The 17,648-nt window shown below is 54.0% G+C and overlaps 3 protein-coding genes across 3 annotated transcripts; 1 reads left to right on the top strand and 2 right to left on the bottom strand.

The window, feature by feature from the left end:
• Positions 1–1,176: 1,176 nt before the first annotated feature.
• On the bottom strand, positions 1,177–1,455 carry UV8b_07641 (uncharacterized protein; the record flags this gene model as incomplete). Its single annotated transcript, XM_043145138.1, has 1 exon — positions 1,177–1,455. The coding sequence occupies one exon, from the start codon at positions 1,453–1,455 to the stop codon at positions 1,177–1,179; it is 279 nt and encodes a 92-aa protein (XP_043001073.1).
• Positions 1,456–1,984: 529 nt separating this feature from the next.
• Positions 1,985–5,920, bottom strand: UV8b_07640 (uncharacterized protein; the record flags this gene model as incomplete). Its single annotated transcript, XM_043145137.1, has 3 exons — positions 1,985–2,609; positions 2,681–5,779; positions 5,865–5,920. 3 exons carry the CDS (start codon positions 5,918–5,920, stop codon positions 1,985–1,987), a joined length of 3,780 nt encoding a protein of 1,259 aa, XP_043001072.1.
• Positions 5,921–10,235: 4,315 nt separating this feature from the next.
• Positions 10,236–17,389, top strand: UV8b_07639 (uncharacterized protein; the record flags this gene model as incomplete). The annotated part of the gene is made up of 6 exons (XM_043145136.1): positions 10,236–10,524; positions 10,591–10,975; positions 11,041–11,219; positions 11,298–16,054; positions 16,141–16,461; positions 16,541–17,389. 6 exons carry the CDS (start codon positions 10,236–10,238, stop codon positions 17,387–17,389), a joined length of 6,780 nt encoding a protein of 2,259 aa, XP_043001071.1.
• Between the last annotated feature and the right edge of the window lie 259 nt (positions 17,390–17,648).

Below are 17,648 nucleotides of genomic sequence, written 5' to 3'. Positions count from 1 at the left end.
CTGCGAGCAGGACTGGCAAAAGAACCGACTCGCCTCGCGCCCTAATCAAGACAGGCATTGCCGGGTGGGGGGATGCCTGCGCAGGCGACTCAGGAATCTGCAGCACGGCGCTTGGCATTGACTCTCGACTCTTGATTACTCGCTACTCGGCACTCGGTGGATGGGCTCTTTGTTCCCGGGGTCGGCGTGCGGCTCCGCCGCTCCGCATCCCTGGGCTGAAATGCCACCAGCCGTCGCACGCGCACAGGGGATGGATGGCAAGGGGACACAAAACCCCAGCCACCTGTCAAGCATAGCTGGCTGCTGCTAAGCGGCAGCAACAAGGACCAAGCACCCATGCCGTGCTCGTGCTGCCTTGGTCTGGTCTCTCTGGCCGCGCCGCACGCACGCTCGCGAATTGGAGGCAAAGCGAGAAAAAAAAACAAAAAAAAACAAAAAAAAAACAAAAAAAAAAAGAAGTTACAAAGGCCGATGCGGCAACACTATTACTAACATATATCTTTGCCCTACTCACTAAAACTGTATTTTTTTTTCATTGCCAATATACATCTTTGTCATGGGGGCGGGGGCATTGAAGCTTTTTTTTTTTTTGCCTGGGGCTCACCCAATCATGCTCCGCCTGGAACAAGGGAATCGTATCCGCATTATTCAGTGTTCGCCCGGCGGGAAGAGGGCAAAAAGGGGCATGTAAAATCCATAACCTACATTATGTAGTAGAGAAGAAGTTGGTGCTGCAGGCCGCGCGTGCGCAGCTAGCCAAAGCGGGCAGGGCAGGGCAGGGCAGGGCAGGGCCAAACACCGCGCTCGGCGGGCCAATCAGGATGCTGCCTGGCCATCCATTTGACTAAGCCGGGTCTTGGCGCTGGCTGCTGCAGATGGAGCCGAGCCCCCCACCCGCAAGGCAGGCAGAGAGCTCCAGTGTCTGTCTGCTTGTTGCCGGCCTCGGTTGCCGCGCGGCCTTGCGCCGGTCCAACGACAAAAGGCAACGAGGTGTGCATATGCCATGGAAGCCAAGGCGACTGCTGCGCAGAGGCGAGACATGGCCCCAGGGCACATCGCGTCGAGGAGGAAAATCCCATGCCTTGCTGCTGAACCACCCCGCCAAAAAAGAAAGCCGTGATGGAAAGCTCGCCGCAGGGGGTTTTTACGCGGACATGCCAACGAGGCGTGCTGAAATCAGGGTCCGGCGCCACAAGATAGCCGAGCCGAGCTGACTTGCTGTACTGTGGGCCTGCGGGCCTGTGGGCCTGTGGATACAGACAGCCACAGACAGCCATGTAGTCCGTACACGTACTGTACTGACGGGACAAAAGTTCCCATGTCGTCTGCGTCTGGTTGGTCTGCCAGCATAATGCTTACTCGGCGAATGCAGCCCTGCCAGCGACGACCAGCACCCAGCTTACTATGTACAGTATATACGCAAAAGTGTCGCAACAACCCCCACATCAACGCCATCACCACATTATCGCGTAAGAATTCAAATAGCCACAACTTAGGTAGTAATGCATTAATTCTAATAAAACAAGATGTGGCGAATAGCCCTGCTTTTCGCGATCAATATTTAGTATACCAACCACGTGCGCGAATCACAGCATGTAAGCGCTGTGACGGACGACGCGTACGCTGCCACCCTGCGAATTTATCGCACCGCATTCTTCTCGCCGCGTCCATCGTGGGGCGGGCCTTGCCTGCGTTGGCGTCATTTGTGCTCTGTGCTCGGTGCTTTGCTCTTTTGCTGCACGTGTCAATGGGTGCCGGGAGGTCGCGGAGCAGCAGAGTTTGTGAAAGCGTCGGATCAAATGCCAGACAAACGTTAAGGCCAGGACTAACTACAACTTCGGTGCGCCGTGGCTGGAGTCATTGGTGTATTTTCATCACGGGCCCCGGGGGCGCATAACCTGGCAGCATCATCCAGAAGAACCTGCTGAGGTCTGGTCGGGTATGTCATGCAGCTCGGCAAAACGCCCTTGATCGCCATTCGTCGTCATAGTAACCCCTTGAGCGCCAGAATATGCTTCAGCTCCCTAATCTTTGCCGGCTTCGTCAGAAACAGGTCGATGCCGCTGGCCGCCGCTTCCTGCTGCGCCTGCACCGAGGCCAGCCCTGTCAGTGCGATAATCACGCACGCTGGCAGCTCCGCTTCCCTTTCCTGCTGCCGTATCAGGCTCGTTGCCTCGTATCCATTCATCACCGGCATGGTAATGTCCATAAATATGCACCTGTACGCCCCCGCGTTTCTCTTGAATGCCTCCACCGCCTCCTTTCCATCGCGAGCCACGTCATGCTCCAGTCCCATCTTGTCCATGCACGACGAGAGTATCTTGATGTTGATGGGATTGTCGTCCACAATGAGAAACTTGCTGCTCATAGCGTGCCCCTCGCGGGAACCATCCGCCCTTTGCTCATCTTCCGGATCTGGCCATGGAGACTCGCATCTCTCACTCGCGATTCCACCCGACGTTGACCCTCCGTCGGCGAGAGCCGCGAGGTACCGGTCCGGCTCCGGCTCGGCCGGTGGCGTTAGTTCTGGTGGCATGCTGACCGACACCATTGCTTGTCTCCGCTCAAGGCTCGATGCCAGGACCTTTGCCAGCTTCCGAGGCCCGACGCTACAGCGTGTGTGTGTATACACATGGTCAGTATTGGGCGATTGAACACGAAAACGAGTGCCCGGACTTACGGCTCAGAAATGAATTCGAGCAGCTGATTCACGAGAAATTTCTGGTCTTTGCTCGCTTCTGCCCATTTCGCCTTCATCTCGCGCACGAGTAGCGCGTTGCGGCAGACAATGACAACAGGTGTTGGGATTAATGGCCTCGTGGCATTGGCGAGGAATCGGTCCGCGTGGTCCTGGCTGCACAGAATAACGTCCACTGTCGCTCCCATGTTTTCCTGACATTCCAGCACGTGCATTTGCAGCCATTTTCGACACGTGGCCGTCAAGGTAGAACCAACATCATGTTGGCTGCCCATCGCGGGAAACCGTCTGGCCGGCTTGGCGGTGGCGGCGGCGGTGGCGGAGGCGGCGGATTTGAAGCCCAAAAAGCGGACTCGGAGACCCTTGAGTTTGGCCATTTCAGGCGCAAAGGAGTCAGCACCTTGCTCAATATCCCCTTCCAGAGTATGCTGGCCTCCTGGCACTGGCGGCAAACTCGCCGAGGTCGTCTCCAACGGCAAGCTGACAGTAATGGTGGTACCGTGGCCGACCCGACTTTGAACCTGAATGTGGCCGCCAAGCGCCGAGGTGATGCGCTTGACGAAGCTCAGTCCCAAGCCAACGCCGGGGCTCATCCTGTTTTCTTGAGAAAAGGGAACAAACAGGCGATTATGCAAGTAGTCTTCACTCATCCCCTGCCCAGAGTCGGAAACCATGATGCAGACATTTCGAACGTCGCGGCCTGTTCGTGCCTGCTCCGAGTTTGGCGGTGACGGCCACGGAGATTGGCTTATTCTGACGGCTATGAAGCCCTTTTCGGTGTACTTGAGGGAATTCCCCACCAAGTTCATCACCACTCGACGAAGTGCACCAGCTTGGGTGTAAAAGGTCCACGACGCTGCAGGTTCGATGTACAGGCTCATTGCAACGTTGTTCGACGCGGAGCAAGCCGTCTCGGGTTCGTCCATGGCCACTTGCATGGCATCAAATCGTCGCAAGGCGCCTCGGTCATCATTGGGTGGCGAAGCTTTGGCCGAGCGAGCGACAGTGAGCTTCTGATAGGTGTGGCCCACAAACACGCTCTCGACAACCTCTTCAACCAGCATGTCGATTGGCACATGCCCAGTCAAGCTGATCAGATTAGCGGCAATTTTACTCGGCTCGGCTCCGTCTTGACTAGCGTTCGTCTCAGCGTCTCGTCCACCCACTACCGCTCGTCTTGCAGCTTTCTTCGTGGATAGGTTATTAATCTTGGTCCAATCCAGGAGGTGATTAACAGTATCTAAAAGCGTGCGTCCGCAAATCTCCACCGTGTGTAATACATCCTTTTGGAACGAGTCGAGAGATGTCTCGTGCAGTAGCTCGGAGCCAAAGACCACCCCGTGTAACGGAGAGCGCAATTCATGCGACAGGGAACCTAGCATGTCCATTTTGGACTTATCCGCCAGCGTGGCTTTGAGGCGGGAGACCTCGGCCATGGCCACGGCTCCAAAGGCAACGAGGTAGCTGAGGTCACCTCGTGCAGTAAAGATACGGGTGTGTGTTTTGGTATACGCAAAGGCTCCGGCGAACCAACGCTGCTCCTGGGGGTCCCACACCGGCACAAAGGCTATGCATCGCGCCCCGGGAAGCATCCTCATGAGCACCTCTTGTTCGCTATGCTTCATCCTTGAGCGCGGACTCGACGTCGTTTTCCGGACTCGATCCCCCCCGCCTGTGCCGTCAGCATCCGCAGATGTTGTTTCCTCACTCGATGAATCGCTCGACTGTACCGACCCATACTCGTCAAAATTAAAAATGTTTCCTCCAGGATAACGTCGAAGGAGTTTCCGAAGAAACTTGTCCGGAATTCTAAAAGGAGGCGGCGCGTCGGAAACCTTTGCGATGTTTGAGGCGAGTGGACGGGTCGCATCAGCAGCTGGATCTGGAGCTCCATCTTTGCTCATAGACATAAAGGACAAAATCTTCTCGTCGCTACTTGACGATGAGCTGCTCTCTTTGCCGTGTTTTATCCAGTTTGCGTGGTCTCGGTCACTGAAAGAAGATAATGGCGTCTCCAGAAACACTACACCGTCTATTTCCATGGACTCGCGTATGATCTTGGATGCCTTGTCGAAGATTTTTCGGGCCTTGCATGTGTATTCATCCTCTTTGATCCTGACACTAGTTGCTTCTTCTTCGGTTTCGTGATTGGATGGGTAATGGATGCCAGGTTGGACTGCCTCTGAAAATGGATCCTGCTTTTCATCCACGTCTGGAGATGCCGTCGTTGAATCTATCTGTGAAGCTGACTCGCCAGTAGCGGCATATGCTGCTAAGTGAGCGGTATCAGGTGGGGCAAGACCAATAACTGCTGATGAGGTCAACGTCGGTGCCCCGTGGACGCCGTCTTCATTGGACGCCTCAACTTCAACACGGGTGGCGACTCGGCCGTTTTTAAAAGCCGAGCCGCGCCTCGTCTTTCTCCTGGTCAGGGTCGTAGACCCATCGACAAAATTCCCGATACCGCGGATCATGTGCTCGCTCAAGCGCTTGGCGGCACTGGTGCGCTTCGATTCGAAGTGGTTCATGATGACCGCCGAAAGTTCTCGCATCGTCTTTAAGCCCGACGAGTCAAGCCCATTCCGTGGCTCGTCGTCGAAAACAGAGAGCACGCCTATATTGATGCCGGAGCGACTGCGGATGGCAACACCCGCATAGAATCGATTCCGGGGCCACTCGTGGCGGAGAATTGGTTGGTCTCGGAAACGAGCATCCTGCGACAGGTCGTCCACCACCAATACAGCCAATTCGTTTTCCGTAACCGAGGGGGGCGATAATGAACAACAAAGAACATGGTCGCATATCCCTAGCGATCGAGGGATCCAGGTGCCTGATAACCACAAGGGAAATCCGCTGGCGACGTCACGCGGGCGAAGGGAAAGATCCTGCGTGGCCTCGGCCACAACGTATTGGTTGCTCCCATCAAACAACGATACCAGAGCGCGAGAAACGCCAAGACGCAATACGGCAAGTTGAGCAAACGACGTGAGCGAGGCGTCAGACGATGAGCGAAGCTGGCAAGAAGGAATGAGTTGTTCTGGGTCATTTGGAACCGTGCCGGCAATAAGGGCGGATTCGTACCTTTTACATTATTAGAAAAGTTGTACAGTCAGTGCTTTTGGTAATCACAAGAGAATCGGGCGTCGTAGCTTTGGGCAGGACAAACCGAAACGTCTCCCGTACACGGTTCGCCTCAGATATGGGACCAGGAATCGTCACCATTTTCGAGATGATGTCCCCCCAAGCGAGCTCTTTGTAGTGGACCAACGCCTGATAGCGTAGTCCGCTGTTGTCGCCTGAATGCAGGGAATGAAGGAAGCAGTGTGAGGAGAGACATGAGTGCGCGGATAAAGTCGATGAGGGCGGCGAAAACAGAGGGGTGGGATGATTGGGGTTTAGGACGAATGAATGACATGGCAACCACGAGATCTCGATCTAGGAAGGTGGAACCTCGATGCAGCTGTCAAACCCGGAAATCCTTCCACCCATGTCCTATGTGGCTCTTCCTGTGCGGTGCATCCCAGAGTCCAAGCCCCAGGCGATTCCAGGTTCTCTGTTCCAGGGGCAAGTAAGTCCTGACAGCCAGTCATGTGATGGACGCCTTGTGGATGCGTATCTACGCCTTGTTTATGGATATTCTGCGGAATCACCTACGACCCTGAGTTCTCCATAATGGAAATTTTTAGTAACGGAAGACCATTTCCAGGCACCAGACACTTTTTCACGTCCCATCTTTGACGGGACAGGGCGGCGAGGTGATTGGCCAAATGTCACGGAGCAATTGCTCCGAGACGAGTTGTGGTTCAGCAGGGAAGGGAACATGCCCTGCCCTGCCCTGCCCTGCCAAAATTTTAAATTGCAACCAGGACGACTCTTATTTTTCGTCAATCTTGGCATGCAACTCGTATTAGAAATCCGATATAGACACTGTTCTTTTTTTTTTTTTTAACATTCCATTTGAGATATGGAGATGCTAAAACTTGAGACTTGTGATTCAGCTTGTGATGGCGCTCAAATTACACAGTACCTGTTACATGAACAAGGTGGTGGGGTATTTAATGCTAAGCCACAGATGCAAGACGATTTCGATTGACGCAAGCAAGACACTCGTGAAAGCAGAGATGCCATTTTAGACCCACCAGCTTATGCCACCAGGTACCTATAGGCACCTCAGGCTAGTACCCACCAAGCTCATAACCCCGCTCAGTATTCGCAAATATCCATCCTTTGGCGGCGACAGAGAAACTCCAGAGTCCAGGCACTGGATCGCAATCCAAGCGGCAGGAGGTAGAGTGTTCGTGAAGACGAGGTTGATGTTGCACCCAAAAGTCGGGCGTGGACAATCATGCCTCAGGATCTCCTATATTCGTGAAACAGTTGCAGTCTGGTGTGTCTCGATCACCTATCGCATTATACAAAGGCCAACAGAGCCGCACGCAGTGTAGCGTGTGGCGTCACATTTTGAGGCAACAGTTATGCGCGGCTACAGCCTGCAAGTTCTAACCCGAGTGCAGAGGTATACAAGCAAAGTCGTGTGTCTGCGCTTTCGAATTAATAGACAGTAGATAAGTACCTAGGTAAATAGCAAACGTCTCGCCTGGTCTTGTATATTACCGAGCGAATCGTGTGCTAGTTGTCGCAGTTAATTATCGCGCCATTTTCCATCAAGTTGGCAACTGGCGGCCAGCCGAAATAATTCCACAGCTGCTTCACCCGTTACACACAGATGTTGCAAGGGAGGTGCTACACTGCCATTTACGTCACAAGTGGAGTCTGGTGGCTGCACTGCAAGTCGTCAAGTCGTCAAGGTGCCTGGTGTCTGGTGCCTGGTGCCTGGTGCCCAAAGAAATAAATGCCGAGCACCAACTAATTCGCACACAATGCTCGCCATTTACTCCAGCCTCGTCCTACTATTACCTCGCGTGCATCTGTAAGCCCTGAAATTCGCATGAATGTTGCTCCTCAAGTATTAATGTGCTGAAGCTGCAGTTTCTTCAGATATGCCAGGATAGAACATCCCGGAAACAAGCTTCAGCAGCGAGCTTTCCGCAGCAAATAAAGACTCATCATGGCGCCAAGTTAATCAGGGAGAGGGACCTGTTCAGAGTCGAGCTGTATCCATCCAGAATCTTCTCTTATCTTTCGCAATCCACGATCGATGGCGTTTTGATGGTCCGAACAATCGAGAAGATCCTGGGGGACTCGCCCTTGGGCATGTCGCCAAGGTTAACCCAAACGTCACCTAGGGCGGCCAATCCATCAATTTCAATATATCAGGAAAGCTTCTAAGCACCAACAGAGGTCTCGCAACACCGTGTTCAGGATACTACATAGGATCCATCAATCCATTCGAGCCCAGGGGTTCTCAATGGCGACTGCTTCATCGACAAACAGTGTCAGCAGGAACTCGAAAGTTTTCTCATCCTGCGCTCATACAAAGCTTCGATACGTATTTAGTCGGGAGAAAAAGCGACAAATCGAAATTACCGTGCGTACCATGTAGGCAGAGCAGCTTTATTTTGGATAACTGCACAGAAGTGATCGGGTAAAATGCCAATGAAACGAGTGTTTTTTTTTCTTTCCAACCAGATCAGGCAAGGGTCCGATTCTTCGAGGAGTTGGGGAACTGGGCAATACTGTGTTTATGAGGTGGTTGATAAGTACTACAGCTTACACCTTCTTTTCCTCCCGATGGACGAACTTTTTCCAAATGCCGAGATCGACAAGGACCCTACCGGGATATTCGGGCTTAAACCAAGTGTATCAGTCGACTCTATGCTCATGTCTTACCCCCAGCAACTTCTTCCAAGGCGAGGATTGGCCGAGGACAAATTTCATTACAGTTTTCGACTGCCTAGCCTCCCGACAGCAATATGCACAGCTCCTGAGTGGCATCTCATCTCGCCAACGACTAAAAAAGTGATTGGCAGGCTGACGATGAGCATGACGAGCTGTGATGCAATGCATGCACGCTCAAGAAAGCCAGCCCAGCGCAGTTTATCTCATTTGCTGCTCAATCCAAAATTACAAGCTCCTTTTCCATATTGGCAATTGATCTTCCTCTTCTGAACCGTCATGTTGCACTTACGATGTTAAAAACTGAGACTGAAACACGCCTAAAGGAAGCTCCACCACCGGCACTTCCCCAATCCAGAACTTCAGGTCGGACCTGACTTGTGGAGTGGCCCGACGTTCCTCTTCGATTTACAGGCATCCAATTATCCCCGAAGACCGACTTCCGTTGTGGCAACGCTAGCCCCTGGGACTTCCGCGATTTTAGCCTCAGGAGACTGAGTCTCCGTCAACCCAGGACAGCTCATGTTCATCACCTTGTGGTTTGTATTCTTAGCCTGCCGACCTTCCTTTTAGTCGGTGCCTTGGTCTGTGCCGATTCTCCATGTCTCCAGTCCTTGTCTTGAAAGTTCACAGCAGCGGAAGCCGCCGGCTCCCTTGATTTGATGCAAGTAGAGTCTGGACTCTGGGAAGAACGTCCGTGTTTGCCTGCAGACGGCCATGCATGCAAAAACGGACGATAGTGGAGTTGTTCCAGGATATCCACAACTTGCGGCGACATGGTAGGTGCATCCGGATCATGGCATGCAACCTCAGAATAACAGTCGTATGAAGCAGCATATGTCCTACAACTAGGGAAAATGTTTTCTCTCATGCGCGGTGCATTTGGGACAAGTTTTTGGTTTACTAGCCGGCCTCTGCTACTACCTAGCTAAAGGCTCCCTCTCCCAAGACTGCGCACCCAGGTAGTCCTGAGAAGCCCACAATTGTCTCGGCTCTACCTGTTTTTGTGTGAGAAAAAAAGGAAGCAAAGTCCGGCATGATCTAACCCAACGACATGAGCATGGTCCCAGGCTCAAAGGCAAAGCTCCCTATCCTTGTTCTTCATGGCCTTTAAGTTGCCTGCAAGCAGCATGTACCATGAGGGAGTGGTAACCGCGTGTGCTTGACCGGCTTTTATGTCCTCCGATTGCACGCTCAGCGCTAAGGGAGGAGCAGGGAGTCCTCATCGCCATTGCGTCTCTCTATCTCGGCCTGCAGTTATGGGTTTGAAAACGACAGTGAGTTCTTAAGTAAGACCTCTGCCCACTTACTTCCGCTCCAAGGACGCCTGGCGCGGATTCATATAGCAAGCGCGCTTGCACATATACATAAATTCGATTCAAGTCGGCACAACATCCCCTCGTCGTTGACTTCTCCAGAGAAAGTGCTCCCGCATTCACTCCCATATTCTTTGCCGACATGTTCAATCGCGGCCTGAGCTTTCGTGACCCTACTACCTAAGTAGTCTATCTTCGTCTAGCCCGGGTGAGCCCGATCTTGCGCTGCCTGATCGTTCAAAGCACCCTCACTTCGAGTTGTCTCAACTACATTGGCACTTGAGAATCAGCAGAGCGCCGGTGCAAAAAAAGTCAAGGCCATCGCACTTTCTGGGGTTGCGCCGCCGCCTTTGCCTATTTTTTGTCGGCTCTTCCAAATCTGTCGACTCTTTCTTCGTCTAGCTCCTACATCCACTACCACAACCATGTCTGCAATCACTGAGAAATGGACAGAGCCCATCGCTATTGTTGGCATGTCTTGCCGACTCTCGGGAGATGTAATGAGCCCAGATGATTTATGGACACTCTTGTCCAGATCGCGAGATGGATGGATGCCTGTGCCATCAGACCGATTCTCGGCAGACGCTTTCCATCACCCCAATCCTCAGAAGGCCGGCTGTTTCAACGTCCAGGGTGGATATTACATGAGGCAGGACTTATCACAATTTGATGCGCCGTTTTTCAACATTACGAAACAAGAGGCCATGGCCATGGGTACGTCAACTGCTGCAAAGCATGCCATCGTTGTTCAGGTCGCATCGCGGAATTAACTGCTAGCAGATCCTCAGCAAAGACAGCTCCTTGAGTGCACATATCATGCCCTCGAGAATGCCGGCATGTCTCTCAGGTCTATTGCTGGGAGTAAGATGGGTGTTTTTGTAGGCGGCAAGGCCTCCGATTACCGCGTTAGTACACTTAGAGACCTTAACCAGGTTCCCATGTTCGATGCCACAGGCAATAGTCCGTCTCTACAAGCAGGCCGAATCTCTTACTTTTTTGACCTGCGTGGACCTTGTTTCTCAGTAGATACTGCCTGCTCATCGAGCTTGATCGCACTACATGCCGCTGTCCAGAGTATCCGTAACGGGGAATCCGACTCTGCTATCGTGGCCGGCGCCAACTTGCATCTGCAACCAGATGAGATGGTGGCCATGTCCATGCTGGGGTGAGTTTCAACCTTGCTTTTCCCTTTGATGGGCTACACGTTGATTTCTAAGTCTTCATACACAGTATCCTGAATGAGCACGGAAAGACCTATTCCTTTGACCATCGCGCGAAGTCAGGTTTTGCAAGAGGCGAGGGCGTTGCCTGCTTAGTCCTGAAAGCAGCTTCCCAAGCTCTGAAGCACCAGGATTCAGTTAGATCATTGATTGTCGGCACTGGGACAAACCAAGACGGAAAGACTGTTGGTGGGTGGAAAACGGGAATATACCCATCTCGACTTCCGTTACCAGCTTCTGGCTCTATAGTCTAACACGACGTTCCAGGTATTTCCGCACCCAACGGCGAAGCCCAGGAGCAACTAATTCGAGAGATTTATGCCCGCTCCGGGATCTCAACCGATGACGTTGGATTCATTGAAGCGCATGGAACAGGCACCAAAGTCGGTGACCCCATCGAAGCACACGCTATTCACCGCGTCTTCGGGGGCGGCAGAAGTAAAAGGCTTCCTTTGTACATGGGCTCGGTCAAGAGCAATGTCGGTCACCTCGAGAATGTGAGTGGCATTGTGTCCGTCATCAAGGCGGCACTGATGTTGGAAAAACGTTTGGTTTTGCCAAACATCAACTTTGAGAGAGCAAACGAAGCTATCCCGCTCGATGAGTGGAAAATTGAGATTCCCACCGTGCTGCGGCCCTGGCCTTCTGGCAAACGCTTCGTCAGTGTTAACAACTTTGGGTTTGGAGGGTCCAACGCCCACGCTGTTCTGGAGGGGCTGCCTTTTAGTAGAACTAGACATCTCCCTGAAAAGGCCGAGCTCCGCGTCACCCGGTCTAAACTCATTGTCCTCTCAGCATTTGACGAAACTGCAGCAAACCGGGTGGCATCTCAACTTGGCGTGTACATTGAGCAGCACCCGGAAGTCTTCGAAAAGCGCATCCTCGGCGACATTGCCTATACGCTCGGTCAACGCCGCTCACATCTCCCTTTGCGCATGGCTTTTGCTGTGTCAAGCTGCAGTGATCTGGCAGCCATGCTTAATGGATGCCAAACCGCTCCTCGTCGCGCTTTCAAGACACCAAAGATTGCCTTTGTTTACACGGGACAGGGTGCTCAATGGCCTGAGATGGGCAAGCAATTGTTGGAGTCTCACAGCGCCTTCTCAGATGCCGTCCATTCTGCTGCTGCACACCTCGTATCTATTGGGGCAGATTTTGACTTGGTCGAGGAGCTGCGCAAAGACGAGGCGACCTCCCGTGTTAACCAGGCACACATCTCTCAACCCATCTGCACCGCGGTTCAGATCGGTTTAACGAACCTCTTCAGCTCCTGGGGAGTCAAACCTGCGGCTGTAGTCGGTCACTCAAGTGGAGAGATTGGTGCCGCGTATGCCGTGGGGGCAATCTCCATGGAACACGCCATTGAAACAGCTTACTTTCGCGGAAAAGCCGTGTCGAGGATGAAGTCAAGGTTCGAGGGAGTCCGAGGTGCAATGCTTGCTGTTGGCGAGGGCATGGTAGAGGTCAAGAGGATCGTCAAAGCCATGCAACTGCACCAAATTCAGGTTGCCTGTGAAAACTCACCACGCTCAGTCACTATTTCTGGTGATGAACAAGAAGTAGACGCATTGAGGGCAGAGCTCGACGCAAAGTCCGTCTTCAACCGAAAGTTGCGCGTGGAGGTCGCGTATCATTCCCCACACATGATGCTGGTCGCGGACGACTACATGACGTCCATCAAGGACACCACAGCACAGCACACCGAGGGGGCAAGCTTCTACTCTTCTCTTGTGGGCAAAAGGCTCCACAACCATGCGGCCCTTGGCCCGTCGTACTGGGTCGACAACTTGACCCAGCCTGTCCTCTTCTCTACTGCTCTGAAGGAGCTGTACATTCAAGAGAAGCCAAACATCATTCTTGAGGTTGGACCACACGCTGCTCTTGAAGGACCTGTCAAGCAGACTCTGACTGGAATCAACGACGCTGCCGCTTCTGCAGTAAAATATGTTCCGACACTGGTCCGCAACCAAGACGACACCCTTGCCGCTCTTCAGTCAGCGGGCAACCTCTTCGTCAACGGCTGCGAGTTGGACTTTGGCGCTGTTAATCAGGAGAGTCTGTTTGGACAATCACCGGCACTGATCAAGGACTTTGAGCCTTATCCTTTTACACAGCACAAGTACTGGTTCGAGAGCAGAATCGCCAAGCAGCACCGGTTGAAGCCGTTCCCTCGCCACGACCTCCTTGGCCTCCTGGAAGATGTTTCCAGTGACATTGAGCCGTCTTGGGTGAATACCCTGACATTAGATGACGTTCCTTGGTTAAAGGACCACCGCATGCAGTCCCTGACGACCTTCCCCTTCGCCGGTTATCTCTGTATGGCCGTTGAGGCGGCTTTCCAGAGGGCTCAGCTTCGTGGGATCCAGTCTGACCAGATTGCTGGATTTCGCTTCCGCGAGGTTCAGGTATCAAAGGCCCTCATCATGGATGATGGCTCCGACTACGAGACGCACATGACCCTGAAGTCTTATGCGGAGGGCACAAGATCATACTCGAACGACTGGGATGAGTTCCGGATCTCTTCTTGGATTCCTTCCAGAGGGTGGCTGGAGCATTGCCGAGGTCTTGTGGGAGTCACGAAGCCGCAGGGGGAAAATCCCGTTCATAGCTCGTCTTCACAACAGACCAAGGCCCGTAGGTCGAAAATGGCTGCCATGGTTGATGGCCATCTTGACCTGAACACCTTCTACGCCGAGCTTTGTGACTTGGGGGCTAGTTACAACTCTGTCTTTACCATGAGCCCGGCTAGTAGCCTTCGGGCAGAGGGTAACTATTCTGCCGCCAATGTATTTGTCCCCGACACCGCCGAACTAATGCCGTTTGCCCACGAAAAAGACTCGATCCTGCCCACCGCTTTCATGGACCTCTTCTTCCAGCTAACATTTGCGATTCTCGGTGCCGGAAAGGGTCGGATGTCTTCGCTACACGTGCCGTCTGCCATCAAAAAAGTCACCATTCAACGAACAGTTCCGAGGAAGCCTGGGACTGGTGTACAGTCGATTGCTTATACTTCACAAGACTTGTCAGCTCCTGGCCCAGTTGACTTTGTTGTTGAGGCCTGGAGCGAAGGGCTGGCAGAACCTGTCGTCGAGCTCGAGGGACTCAGAATGACAGCGGTGCATGGTGACTCTCCAGAGGCTGCCGGACCTCATTCGCTATGCTACAGCATTCAGTGGGAACCTGCATCCACGTCCTCGAAAGTCGCAAACAGTCGAACAGACAAGGATGCTGAAAGGCTGAGCAATGGCAACGGTCATGGACTCGCCCATGGAAATGGACGAGTAGAAGGAAGCGGTGCAAATTCGGCCTCAAATGGCACAAATGGTGGTCCAGTGGTTGGCAGCAATGGTCGGCACAACGGCCACTCGCAGGCCGAAGCCAATAGTAATGCAGTCGGACACGCGACGGCTCAATCTGACGGCCACGTTCAACAACCCGGGTATCCGGGTGGGCCTATGATTGAGCTTATAACCGGCAACACTCTAGATGAAGAGCTTCTTGCCGCCTTGGCAAATCTTGTTGACCTCAAGACAGGCCAAAAGCCTCCAGTCTCAACGTTCATGAACATCGAGCCATCGATATCCAAGCAATACATCTGCCTCGTCGAACTCGAGGAACCTCTGCTGACGCAGATGAATAAGGAGAAGTTTGACAAGCTCAAAGCTCTTCTCATCTCTAGCAACTCGCTTCTATGGGTCACCAGCGGCGCTTGCCGGTACGCGGAAATGCCGCAGAAGAACATTTCTCTCGGCCTGCTGCGGACGGTACGGTCGGAGATGAACAAACCCGCCGCCAGCATTGACCTAGATCCACAATCCGACCTTTCGGCCGTGGAAAGGGCAGGTCTCATCCTTGAAGCCCTGAAGTACTCGCTGGAGACGCCGACAGGCGGTGGCCCGGTCGACTATGAGTTTGCTGAGCAAGCCGGCAAGCTGGTGGTGCCTCGCGTTTTTGAGCATGAGGGCATGAATCTAGCCGTGTTCCGCGACACCCAAGCGTCTCAGCCCTACCCTCAATCCTGGGAGCAAGCCAATCGCCGCCTCAAGATCAAGGTTGGCACCCTTGGAGCTTTGGACTCGCTCTACTGGGATGAGGATGAGGCGAAGCCCCTGGGTAACGACGAGATCGAGCTCAAGGTCGTTGCTACCGGAATGAACTTTAAAGACGTCATGGTTGCAATGGGTCAAGTGACGAGTCCTCATCTCGGCGTCGAGTGTAGCGGAGTCGTCGCCCGGACTGGCGCTGGGGTCTCGTCGCTTAAGCCTGGGGACCGTGTTTGCGCAGTATCCTTTGGAGCGTACAGCACATTCGCACGATGCCCTGCCACAAGCGCTGCTGTGATTCCGGCTGGCATGAATTTTGAAATTGCTGCTTCTATTCCCGTTATCTACAGCACCGCCTACTATGGCATGCTTGAGCTGGCGCGCACGGGGCCGGGGGAGAAGGTTCTAATCCATGCGGCCTCGGGCGGCGTAGGACAGGCGGCCATGCAGCTTGCACAGATGATTGGCGCCGAGGTATTCGCCACGGTGGGTAGCTTCGAGAAGAAGCAGTTCATCATGACGACCTACGGCGTTGCAGAAGACCGCATCTTTTACAGCCGGGATGCCTCCTTTGGAGCGTGCGTGAAGGAGGCAACGGGCGGAGCTGGTGTCGACGTAGTCATCAACTCTCTGGCCGGCGACCTTCTTCGCGAGTCGTGGGAGTGTCTCGCGCCGTTTGGTCGCTTCGTCGAGATTGGAAAGAGGGACATCACCTCGAACACGCGGCTAGAGATGGCGATATTTGACCACAACTGCTCGTTCCATTCGGTCGATCTGGCCCTTGTCGCCGAGAAGCGGCCTAGACTCATGGGCAGGATCCTGACTGCTGTTATGAAACTTATTTCCAGCCACGTTGTCAAACCAGTCAGCCCCATCAACGTGGTTGGAATCTCTGACGTGGAAAGCGCCTTGCGAAAGTTGCAGAGCGGCAAGACTACCGGCAAAGTGGTTGTAAAGCATAACCCAGCAGACCAAGTAAAGGTGAGGTAAAACATCCGGCAAAGCGACTTACCCCTGTTCTCCGCAGGGTCCATATGAAGCAGAGCTGACGAGAAACTCTTGCATAGGCTGTTCATCCTGCTGAAAAGCCGTCCTCCCTGCACAAGAATGCAAGCTACATCATCGTTGGTGGTACTGGCGGCCTCGGCCGGGCCATATCTCGGCGGCTGGTGAGTCGTGGCGCTGGCCACATAGTTCTCTTGTCTAGAACGGGCAGCATGACTGCGGAACTTGCGGAGTTGGCCAAGGACGGCGAGCGGCTTGGAGGGGAAATTCATGTTCGACGCTGCGACGTAGGCTGCGAGCAAGACGTACAGAACCTCTTGGCAGATATGAAGAAGACATTGCCTCCTGTTCGCGGTGTCATCCACGCCGCCATGGTCCTCAGGGTAAGGATTCAAGTTTTTCGTCAAACGCTTCTGGCCGCGCGCTTCAATTCCACTCGGTTAACGCTGAAGAAACATCTAGGACATGCTGTTTGAGTCGATGACGTTTGACGATTACGACGCCGTGGTCCGGTGCAAGGTCTCTGGGGCCTGGAACTTGCACAAGGCGCTGGAAGACACCCAGCTGGACTTTTTCGTCGTCCTCTCCTCGGTTGCCGGCATCGTCGGCAACCGAGGACAAGCTGCCTACGCGGCTGCCAACACGTTTCTGGACGCGTTTGCGTCGCACCGGCGAAGCAAGGACATGAAGGGCACCTCGCTCAACCTCACAGCCGTCACCGACGTCGGCTACCTGGCGGAAAAGGCAGCCAGGCAGGAAAAGGTGCTCAAGACCCTTTCGGGGGCCACCATGACTGGCGACGAAGTGCTGGCATTAATCGACGCAGCAATCGACGGCCGGGTGTCTGCGACGTGCAACGGCCAGTGCATCACCGGGCTGAGCTTCTCGGACCCGTCCAACCTGCCGTTTTACGCCGCGGACGGCAAATTCAGGCACCTGAGCGAGGCGGCGCTCGCGCAGCGTCTCGACGCAGCCGGGCCGCACCACGCCGCCGACGTGCCCATGGCGGAGAAGATTCGCCAGGCGCCGGACCTGGAGACGGCGCAGGAGATTGCCACGGGCGGCCTGCGCGACAAGCTGGGCTCCATCCTCATGATTCCGGCCGAGGTCATGGAGACGCAGCAGGCAAGCACGTCGGTCATGGCCTTTGGGCTGGATTCGCTGAACGCGATTGAGCTGCGCAACTGGATAGGCAAGGAGTTGCAGGCGCATCTGCAGGTGCTGGAGCTGCTCACAGTAGGAGGGCTGAGCGACCTAGCGGGTCTGGCGTTGAGAAAGAGCCGTATCAAAGGGGCATGGGCGGCAGGTTGACGTATTGCTGTGGCCTTGGTCGGCTGCGGACAAGCCGTTTGTCGCAGTGCCGTGCTGTGACGGCTGGGGAGAGGGTGAAGCGGAATCGGTGATTTGCTTCTGGACGGTTGTGCGCCGTGCTGCCCTTTGAGAAAGTGTCGCAACCCGCACGACGTCGTGCCAACATAAGGACCAACAGGGATTCTCTGCTTAGATGGGTTCCAGACCGCAAGGCAGCTAGCGCGGCTGGACTTTGGGACGACTCGGACTCGGCTGATGG

Source organism: Ustilaginoidea virens, chromosome 6 (assembly GCF_000687475.1).
Source record: "Ustilaginoidea virens chromosome 6, complete sequence".
Lineage (NCBI taxonomy): Eukaryota > Fungi > Ascomycota > Sordariomycetes > Hypocreales > Clavicipitaceae > Ustilaginoidea > Ustilaginoidea virens.
Note: the sequence above shows the minus strand (reverse complement) of the source record. Positions and strands in the feature narration are given on the sequence as shown.